The sequence below is a fragment of the Centroberyx gerrardi genome, unplaced genomic scaffold (genome assembly GCF_048128805.1).
Source record: "Centroberyx gerrardi isolate f3 unplaced genomic scaffold, fCenGer3.hap1.cur.20231027 Scaffold_107, whole genome shotgun sequence".
NCBI classification, from domain to species: Eukaryota; Metazoa; Chordata; class Actinopteri; order Beryciformes; family Berycidae; genus Centroberyx; species Centroberyx gerrardi.
This window is the reverse complement of record NW_027605243.1, coordinates 39584-50682: the sequence shown is the minus strand read 5'-3', so window position 1 is coordinate 50682 and position 11099 is coordinate 39584. Positions and strand designations below refer to the sequence as shown.

Below are 11099 nucleotides of genomic sequence, written 5' to 3'. Positions count from 1 at the left end.
TAAGTGTAAACGTTTGATTAAGCGGGCAGTTGTCTGCACTTAAAAAATGTATAATAGCCTATTTGACAGCGTCCAGCATGGTCAGGATGAAAATGTGTCATGATTTGTAGAATTCAGGCATCAATATCTGTAGTTTCTCTTTTTACTGCAGCCGTGCAAAGGGGACGGATGCCACCCACACAGCCACACCACGGTCAGTTCGCCTTGACAAATGGAGACCCACTGCACTGCCATTCCTACTTATCCGGATATATCTCTCTTCTGTTGAGAGCGGAGCCCTACCCGACGTCCCGGTATGGCAGTCAATGCATGCAGCCCAACAACATAATGGGCATCGAGAACATTTGTGAACTAGCAGCCAGGATGCTCTTCAGTGCCGTGGAGTGGGCCAGGAATATTCCCTTCTTTCCAGACCTTCAGATCACCGACCAGGTGGCTCTGCTGAGGTTGACGTGGAGTGAGTTATTTGTGCTCAACGCCGCGCAGTGCTCCATGCCCCTACATGTGGCTCCTCTCCTGGCGGCGGCTGGCCTTCACGCCTCCCCCATGTCTGCGGACAGAGTGGTGGCCTTTATGGACCACATTAGGATCTTCCAAGAACAAGTGGAAAAGCTCAAAGCTTTGCACGTTGACTCTGCTGAATATAGCTGCTTAAAGGCAATTGTGCTCTTCACCTCAGGTAAGACAATAGACTGGCACACTCCAAGTTCAGTGTGAACGTAACTAACACACACTTTGACATCAACTAAAATAACTATGACCTTAATATATGTGCACTGGCAAGAGTTTTCCCAGCGTGTCCTATCCCACTCAAATGTTCACCAACACTTCCTCCCTTAAGCCACAGCCAAGGGTTAGTGGATAGGCCTTGGGCTAGTAAATTATGAAACCATCTGATTAATCTGCTGATTGGTCAGATGCATAAACAATGCTAAACTGGAAAATGTGACATGGCCACGGCATGAGATTTTATTTTAATTAAAGTGAGGACAGAACACGAGGGAAGTGCTGCCTGTCTCGAAGACTAGAAAATAAACTCGAGTTAATACACAGGCCTGATAACTTCACACTAATAGCCTTAAGCATCGAAAAATGTAGCTGTTAGTGCAGTTGCAGAGAATCCGATGCTTTGTAGAAGAATTGTTACACTTTGATATTTTTTAGCCATTTATCAATGTGTGTATACCCCACGTCTTGTTTGTAGGGAATGACAGATATAAATGATGTCAGGCTCCGAGGGGGAGGGGAATAGAAAAAGAAAGACAAGCCTAATGTCCCATTTGCACACAGTAAAAGCACAGCGCAGGTTTCAACGCTCTCTTGTCATTTAGGGGACAGGCATTTCCCAGAAACATAAGCTATTACAGCACGTATATCGCCTATATAACCTGTGATTGCAAATATATCCGTATGTGCCTTTCTCTGCTGATACTGAGCAGAGACTTGGGAAGATACATTATGAATTTTTATTTGCAGAAATATTCTGTGTTGCCTCCTCGCTGTGCAGGATTCAAGGCATCTCTGGACTTGCTCCAGAACTAGGTCATGACCCAAACTTCCCAGCTATTTTGTTACATTAGCTGCAGCATTAAAAGGGAAAATAACATTTAAAAAAAAAACGCGTGTGGGAGAGATCTACGAGGGATTCGCCGTAGAGAGTATGCATTTCTTTAAAATGATATCATACCTGTAAGCCATCAACTTCTGTATTTCATTTAGCTCTGGCAATCCGCTATTGTTCCCGTGGTGTCTTGTTATTCTAAAAAATCACATTTCAGGTCAATGCGTTTTATCATTAGGCCTTTATTGGGCCATGATGGCTTAATTTCCCTCTCTCCATACCTGAGTCCCGGAGGCTTTAACCTGAGCTATCTGTTGTAGCTGGCATGACACGCCTTTTGCTACTTTGGTGGGTTTGTTGTTGTCATGTATAAACTTTGTAAACTTAACCAATGTGTGTACAAGCGTTTCTGGCACATAATCAGCTGCCGCCCACATACAGCAGCACAGATAGTGATTATGCGTCTCTGATGGTATAGTATGACGGCAACTCCGTAGGCTATGGGCCCTTTTTCAAGCTAAATCTCAGCTCACTAAAGGTCAGTAGGTCTCTCTCTCTCTCCCTCCCTCCCCCCTCTCTGTCTCCCTCTCTCTCTCTCTCTAGCTGTGTCAGATGGGCCTGTCTGAAATATAGTCTTAAGCTATGAATATGGTAAATTATTTAGTTCCCCTTTAAGAGGCTTCACCAAGAGAAATAAACGCGTTATAATAGCAATAAAATGAGAAACACCCAAATGAGAGAGTGGCAGCCTGAGCGGTTCACACTTCCATGTGTTTCTCGGCTATATGGCAAAATCAAGAAGTTTCTTTCTTTTTTTTCTTTTTTTAATACAAATGTAATTTTATAAAACAATGGATGCATTACCATCATTATGTGGGATCATATATTTATCTGTGGCGTGGTGATAATTCGCCTATTATTGGCGCAATAGTATTATTCTTACCATCATTATCAGAATGCACTCGTCAAGCACATACATTGAATTTTTTTTCCATTAAGTTGACATCAAAACATCAGCTTATACATATTTTTGGGGATAGGGGTTATTTCCATAAATAACAGCCTTTTTAAAGAAAAAAAACTGTTAAAGGTAATAAATCTCGCCAGTGCCGGGGATATCAATCCACTTAAAAATAAATCAATCTTAGCGAGAGAAGCACTTTAAATTACACTTTATTAATGTTTATTTGCTTTCCCCCCCTCTTAGATGCTTGTGGCCTCTCAGATGTGGCCCATGTGGAAAGTTTGCAGGAGAAGTCCCAGTGCGCCCTGGAGGAATATGTCCGGAGCCAGTATCCCAACCAGCCAACACGGTTTGGGAAGTTGTTACTCCGCTTGCCTTCCCTCCGCACAGTCTCTTCCTCGGTCATAGAACAATTATTTTTCGTCCGATTGGTAGGTAAAACCCCAATTGAAACTCTCATCAGGGATATGTTGCTTTCGGGGAGCAGTTTTAACTGGCCTTACATGTCAATTCAGTAAACCAAGAAGGAGACGAACAAACAAAAGGTGGGGTTGGGGGGCTGCGAGACTACAATGGTTATAGCTGCTTTTGTAGAAGGAATAAAAAACCAACCGGCTGTTACACGGGGCTGGCTTTCATGAAGAAAGACATTGACGTAAATGACTGTGAATTTCCCCCCCTCCAAAAAAATTGAGACATCCAGTGAACTTTCAAAATGGCAGATACAAGCTCCCAGTGTTCATGCAGAACAACCTGCTTCGATCCATTTTTTTTTTAAAGAAAGAAGAAAATGAACAAAAAAAAAAAACACATAAGGAAAAGGGATTTTGATGATCCTTATAAGGAAAATTTAAGTATTAAGTGCATTTAAAAATGATAATTTGGGTAAAAAGAAAAAAAACTCATGAAGAAAGGGAAAACGTGAGTTTTCTTTTCTCAAATGACTTGTCCTGTGTCCATGTATAGCTGTGTTTTGTACTTTACTTTGTTCCTCCTTTCTGGTTCCAAACCGGCCTATGTGATTTCTGTAGTACAGGTGGTGTTATTTTCTAAGACAATGATTTATTTTGAAACGGTGAAATAATGTAAAAATGTTCTAAAAAGAATTAAAACCACAGCAATAGGAATATAGGCTTATAATCTAGGCTTAATGCTGCAAGCGCACTTATATTCTTAGGATGACCAATACCATCTGGGGAAAAGGGGTTTTTGGAGTTCATGTTCAACTTTATGACCCAGCGGACACATTTGCTCTTTATTAATATGAAGTTACAGGATCCACTTGTTTTCCACTACTGTTTTAGACTAAAGCCACATCATCTCTCTCTCTAAAAAAAAATAATAATAAGGATTTGTTAGTTTGACGGTCGCAGACACGAACAGTTTACACAATTTAACTTATTTGGCGTAGTCTTCCCACGCACCAGCCAGCTCTGAATATTTGGCATCAATTCCCCCAATTGGAAAGACCTTAAAGTCGACGATAATTAAAGGGGGAAAAAAATCATACAAGTTACCTAGACCTACTGTTTTAGAGGTTTGATTATTTGAGACAGGTTGCCCTACATGCTTTATATCCATATAGGGGCGTTTGCAGTGGCTCAAACTGCACTGGAAACACAACTAGCCATAGAAGTAACCTGTTTTAAAAAATTGGAGAAGTCAAGGGTCATAAAAGTTTGAAGCCTAGCCAGAGTAGTGTTTAATAGCAGTATTATTAAAGCGTCCCTGAAATGTCACCCTTTATTCACTTCAAGCATTAAGTGCCTGACAAGCATGATGTGATTTCTTATCAAAACGTTGTTAAAGTAGGCCTATAACATTTTGGGGAACACAATTAGATTTGAAACTTCAGTCGTATGCTCGTGTATTTCACTTGAAAACATTGATTAGAGGCAGTATTCTTGTAAATATAGGTCAATTCATTTCAACGAGTTTTTCCTTTATACAAAGTATATGTGATTAAGAAAAATCTGTGGTTGCCATTTTTTTTTCTCTCGGTAATACAACGTCTTCAAATTGAGTGGCAGACTTAGCTAGTAGCACTGAAAGTTATGTTTTTAATGTATATACATATTACTACAAATGTTTTCTTTTTCATGTATATTTAGACTGTGAATGCATGGCCACAGGTCGCTAACCTATTTTACCTTTGATATATATAAATGTAAATGTTTTTTTTTTCTTTCTTTTTTTTTTTGACTGTATAGATATAATCTGTGCATTCAGTACACTAGCCCTTGTATTTAAAAAAAAGAAAAAAAAAAGAAAAGAAACGACGTTCATTATTAGGCTAAAGACTTAAACAGGGTGAGCTGGTTTGGAAAGGAGTTGCTATTTTAACTTAGTGTTATGCTCCTTTGGTCTATGACAGGTGCCGTGGTGTGTGTCTGTATGTGTGTGTGCGTGTGTACGCGCGCGTGTGTATGTGCGCGCGCGTGTGTGTGTTTGGAAGCTAGCAATTTTGTCCTTGTTTTGAGGCTTTTCTTCAACACACACAAAACACCATGTTGTGGTTGAATTAAAAGGGATCACATTGTGTAGCTGATTGAACACTGATCTTTGGCTGTTCGTAGCCACATATGGACCAGAGAATGATACATGATTGTAATTATGAACAGTTTAAACTGACCCACGTTTTTATATAAATATATAAAAATATATGACTGCAGGGTATTGATAACGTATAGATACTTTTTTTATGATTATTATTATTATTATTATTATTATTATTAATTGCAAGTGATATATGTGAGTGTGTGTGAAAGTTTATAGTTGAACACAATTCTTGTTTGTTTGTGTTAGCTTATTGTAAACAAGCATTCTGCTGTAAATTTGTTCTTGGTATTAAATTATAATTTATGAATTTGAAAACAAAAGTTTTTCATGTTTTATTACTTCCCAAACGACTGTGCGTCAGTGTATACATGTCCGTGTGTGTGTGCGTGTGTGTGTGTGTGTACGCGTGTGTTTGCGTGTGCGTGCGTGCATGTGGTGTGTGGTCGGATGGGGGGGAAGACTGGACTCAATTTGCTGTGGCAGGATGTTGCCCTTTTGCCCTATGAAACTGATTAATGAATTACAAAATAATTAATCAATCACACAACAGACCCACTCAACGCCGTCACTTTTATTTTGCTCCAAGGTGATTTTATTTTATTTAAAAGACAGAAAAAAAGCTAATCTGTAATTCACTACGTGCAAAATATTGGACTGAACGGTGATGTCTGAAAAAAAATCACAATGTCTGTAAAAGAGAGATCAAGTGCTCTCAGCAGCTGTAAGCTTGCCCTAAAACTTGTGTCCTATATTTCAATCAATATGGCGTCTTGCAACTCCACGGGGCCATTTCATAACAGAAGACCCCCTTCACTGGGACAGGGGGTGTAGCGGAGGATAAACCCAGCTAAACTCCGTTTACCCACCTTTTTATTTGCGGAATAGAGTTTCCCACCTTTATAGGCTGACAGAAATATTAATGAGGTGAATTCATATGGCACACATCGGTTTGAAGTATAGTATCAAACTGATGGAAGTTACATGAAACTAATCTTGTGAGGTACAAAAGCTTAAATTACTGCTTTTCTGAAAATATATTTTTTGTTTATATTATTGGTGGTTGTTTGCCTTATATGATCACCGACTGGACGTCATACTTTATCTTTTTATTTTCGACTATACATCACTGATAGGTCCAAATGTTCTTTAAAACTACACTCAGAAGTTGGGGCTGAACCCCCACCCCCCAACACACACACACACACACACACACACACACACACACACACACACACTGCATTTTAAATATATATCTATATAAACGAGAAGTGGATGTGCTGTTAGTAATGGGTTTAAATGTGAGCAATGTCAGTTATTTATTTGTGCATTATTGTGATATAACTGCATTAGACTTACAAAAGCGTTGGCTTATCAGTGATTATTATTAGTAGTATTGGCTTAGTTGAGGGTTAGGCCTAGAAATAGTATTAGCCTTGTTGTATAGAGGCTTAATCGGGATGGGTACGCAAGCCAACTTTACCACGGTTTTTTGCTGTTGCTGGTGGCGTTGGTGGCATTCGTGTGTGCGCGTGTGTGCGTATGTGTGTGTGTGTGTGTGGTTTTGTTGATGATGATGAAAATGCTGATTATGATGATGCTGATGGTCTTTTATCCTCGGCCTATTGGTGAAACAGGCTTACGCTGTTTAGCCATACAGTTGTGCTGCCACTGCTGGTCTCACCAAACTGTGTCTGATAAGCCAGTGCGCCCAGCTGATAATTAAAGGTGGACATCGCCCTCCAAACCGTCACCAATGAGTCTAATAACATTGCATTCATCTGACCAAGTCGTAGGCATGGCGGTGTTTTGTCCACGCATCCATCACCTAAGATAACACCTTGCTATGAAACTATTCTCCTTCAAAATGTAAGCAGCGAGGGGGCAGAAAACTCAAAAGACGATGAAATTCTCCTCAGGAATCAGCAGAATAGGTTCTGGATGAGTCGGATCACTACATTTACCGGCTTGATTTCAGTTGACAGAGCGTGCTGTATATGCTGGACTCTGTAATTTGTACTTCTGCTCATTTATTAGCATTGCACAAAAAAACTAATGAGGTGTAACTCGCTGCAACGTCACTTTTATTTACGTCCGTGTGAAGTGAGAAGTTTCTGACACACGAGCTGCTGGTCTGAACCTAAAATCACGCAGGCTGTGGATGCTGCGGACCAGAGGCGTGCAGTTTGGTCACTGTATGGCTGCTTTGACGTTTGTTGAGGTTTGCATTGAAGCTAAAAACTTATTTAGGGCTCACAGGCTATTAGTGGGCCTATTTGTTTAATGAGATGAGGCTATAGTTTGCTCTCTCTCTCTCCCTCTCTCTCTGACACACACACGCACACACGCACACACGCACGCACACACACGCACAGCAACATGCACTTCTTTGCACCTTGGCAGTATCACCATGACAAATTAGCCCATGCAGCATGCTCTTTATTGCACATATAGGCTCAGGTACCGCAGGCTCATTTACAATGTTCCTTCAGTTTAAGTCTTCCTATACTAAGTCAAACACTAGAAAACGTCAAGATGGGGCACCTGTTGGTTCTGTTAGTGCGCTTTAAAGCAACACTTGCATGTTATTATTATTATTAATATTATTTTTATTATCATTATTCTTATTAGTACCACAGTATGATGCCACTGTAGTGAGTCTTTTTCACTCAAGAGCTATATTATAGTATAGCATCTAATTATTCATGTTAAATGTGTGTATTTTATTTTCTTTCAGTTTTGTTCTTTTTTCATTCTTTTTTCTTTCTTTTTTTTAACATTATGCCACGTTATCTTTTGTCATTTAAATAAAAAAATGCTTTTCAACTCTACTTAGTGTTCAAGGCTTCCTGCATCCTCCCCATAAATGTAAGAAAATTGTGCCATCTACCCGCTACCCGTGGAACTGTCACTCCCCAAGACCTCGGAGACCTCAGCTTACTTTAACACAAAGGAATCAGCGGCCAGCGCTGCACAGGCGCCTCCTCGCACATCCACGACAGCAGCTGCCGACTGTTAGGCTGTAACTTTATGAGAAAATGTGTGTTTTTAAAGCACCTGTCATCCTCTGTGTATCCATAGGATGTGTGTGTGTGTGTGTGTGCGCGCGCACGGGGCGTCAGTTGGGTATGGCAAAGGTATGGGCGCTGGAACTGGACACACCTTTGGCTTTAAGAGGCTCCAAATTTGATCTTGTGGGTTTTTTTTTTTTTATCATTATAATGGAGAGCAAATATTTACAGGAACAAAATTGTCCAGGAATCTATTTGGAAGCCCAGTCTAAAAATAAAATAACACCAGGGGAGCGTTCAGGACCAATGTTCCCTCTAAGCTGTGTGTGCGCAGGATAGTTTGGTGACCTCCGTCTATAATTTATGGCGCTGACCAAATAATAATATCTTGTCATCTTGTCGGCCATCAGTCATTGCTCCATTTGTCCCCAGATATTTAGTCAATATAAGCGGGTTTGGAAGTTTTAGTGGCAGATGAAATTAGATGCAGGGACTCGCATTGCCTGACTGGAAGAGTCGCCTGCACCGTCCAGATACATGAAACCTAACAGTGATCAAGCTACTCCAAATTATCCCTCTTAGACGCGAATATTAGAATATATCTTTGCTATTTGTCCTATTTAGCCAAACCTATCCTCTTCATGGATTTTTTTTTTTATCCCTGCTGGACAAGAAAAGAGAAATTCAGGCAAAAAAAATGCAAAAGAGAGGGGCCAATCAACACCAACATGGCAAAGTTCATCTGAAAAAAACACTGCCAGACTTTCAAAAGGGGCGCAGCGCTTTGTGGCGATATAAATAGGGGAGATAAAGACAACTGCAGCTGATGTAGGCTAAGAGTGTGAATATGCCCCATGTTTAATTTCCCCCCTCATTTGACTATTTCAATTTTCTTTTAACCCATGTGCGCTCACGTAACAGCAATGTCAATGCAAGTCGAGCGGACAGCATTTCTGAGGATATTTCTAATATTGCGTGTCAAATAAATCTCATGCTTCTAGTTAGACCTCCAGTAAGCACGGCTGGCGCTTAAAGCCTATTATTTATATTTAAAAATGTATGTGAGCACAGGTAGCCGGAGGAAGACTTAACTCTGAGAGAAGCGGACTAGACTAAAACCACTAGAGTCTTAACGAGTGGGTGGGAAATCATGCAACGATATATCATAATACTTTTATTCTTTTTATTTATTTCTAAACCGTTTGCCTTGATACACATTATCTCACATATAGGAGGACTAAAACGAGCGGCGAGGCAGAGTGATTTTCACAGACCGCAAAGACTCTCCTGGATATTCGACAGCCCCCTTCTGTCTTCAAAACCTTAACGCATTATTTCATCAGGACTACTTCATAGGTATTGATCGATATAGGCCTACATCTTTTATCGATTTGTTACTTGGGGTACATAGATACTTTATTAAGATCCCCATTAGCCGCACCGCAGCGCTTGTCAATCTCTCTGGGATGCTGGTAATGTTACAGGCTCGTCAGTCTGAATGGGCCTGCAGACCTGAATGTGACTACAGCTCAGTTTGAAGACACACAGTCTGAGTTAGATTATGTTGATGCGTTTTGTAGCTCTCTCTCTCTCTCTCTCTCTCTCTCTCTCTCCCCCTCTCCCTGCGCGCGCGTGTGTGTAAACGCACGCCTAACTACGAAATGCTTGATTAAGTCAACGTAATTGACAATGTCAATTGCGCAGGTCTGTTTACTCAAATCTTTTCCCCTATGCACACATAACGTGCATATAGGTGTAGCCTATGCGTGCATGCGTGTGTGTGCGCGTGCGTGCGTGTGTTTACGTGTGCCACTCAAACCACATGATGGTGATGATGATGATGATGATGATAATGCTTGCATCAGTGATGATGGTAATATTGAAGGCGTTGGACATTAGCCTAGGCCGACGTGAAATACCGCATAAATTGCTCAAATAAGAGCTAAATGTTTAATCAATTTTGCATTAATTAGACAGCCATGCTTGCCATGTCTTGCTTGTGTCACTCCACACACAGATCTGCCCTCAGCCGCCGCTGACGGAGATGTTTTCTATTTTCTCCCCTGTAAGCCGCTATGCTCTTTCTAGAGGGAAGTGTGTGTGTGTGTGTGTGTGTGCGTGTGTGTGTGTGCGTGTGTGCGTGTGTGTGTGTGTGTGTGTGCGTGCGTGCCGTAACTTCAAACATGCACTTGGCAAAGCTCCCTCAAACTGCGAAATTAATTTGGCGTAATACTGGTCTATGCTGGTAGACTGAGGTAGCTCAACAATAAAACTTGCACCGCACTGAGCATTATCTCCTCCAGTCATCACCATCATCATCACCACCACCACCATCATCATCATCATCAGCATCATCATCATCATCATCATCACCACCAATAGGCCTGCGTTCAACATATACCACAAGTGCAATAAATGTCTAAAATAAAATACCAAAATCTATAATAATATTGTCTTACAGTGTAAAATAACAGGCACATGCGCCCTAATTCTACTGTAGAATTTGCTCTATTCCCTCATACAACTTGTTTTTTTATTATAACAGCAGCAACGAAGTGTGTGGGCTTCTCCTATACGAAGTGTCTCCAACAAAAGCAGCATCCAGTGCAGCCGCTTGTCTCCAGCGGAGCTTTGGTGTGTGCAGCGTGATGTCTTATTCCAAAGCTTAATGCAGACAGCCATAGATCACCGGCCATTTAAACGGCACTGAGGGGTGCGGATCACATTTCTGCAGTGTGGAGATCACTGGGAAGGGAAAGTCCGAGGGTGTCCTGCATGTTGAGAGAGATGGGAAATAAAAAAAAAGGCCTGTATGCGATTTTACTTTGTTCACTCTTATGTGTGACCTGGACTGCATATTTTATTTATTTTTTTTACACATTGTTCTCTTACTTTTATGGGACTTTAAAGGTCTTTAGACGTTGTTGTAGATTTTGTTGGTCTGCAATTTCTGTATTTGTGATGATGCTGCTTTCTTCAGCAGCTCTCCCTTGAAAAGTTAAATAAA

General features: G+C 40.8%; 1 protein-coding gene across 1 annotated transcript; it reads left to right on the top strand.

Moving 5' to 3' along the window:
• The first annotated feature begins 138 nt into the window (after window positions 1-138).
• On the top strand, window positions 139-5278 carry LOC144538313 (COUP transcription factor 2). The gene is made up of 2 exons (XM_078282377.1): window positions 139-679; window positions 2769-5278. The coding sequence occupies exons 1-2, from the start codon at window positions 169-171 to the stop codon at window positions 3041-3043; spliced, it is 786 nt and encodes a 261-aa protein (XP_078138503.1). The 5' UTR covers window positions 139-168; the 3' UTR covers window positions 3044-5278.
• The last annotated feature ends 5821 nt before the right edge of the window (window positions 5279-11099 follow it).

Excerpts from the sequence above, each read along its gene's own strand:
- LOC144538313 (XM_078282377.1), top strand. The coding sequence starts at position 169 with ATGCCACCCACACAGCCACACCACGGTCAGTTCGCCTTGACAAATGGA. Across the intron at positions 680-2,768 it reads AATTGTGCTCTTCACCTCAG|ATGCTTGTGGCCTCTCAGAT; the intron begins GTAAGACAATAG and ends CCCCCCTCTTAG.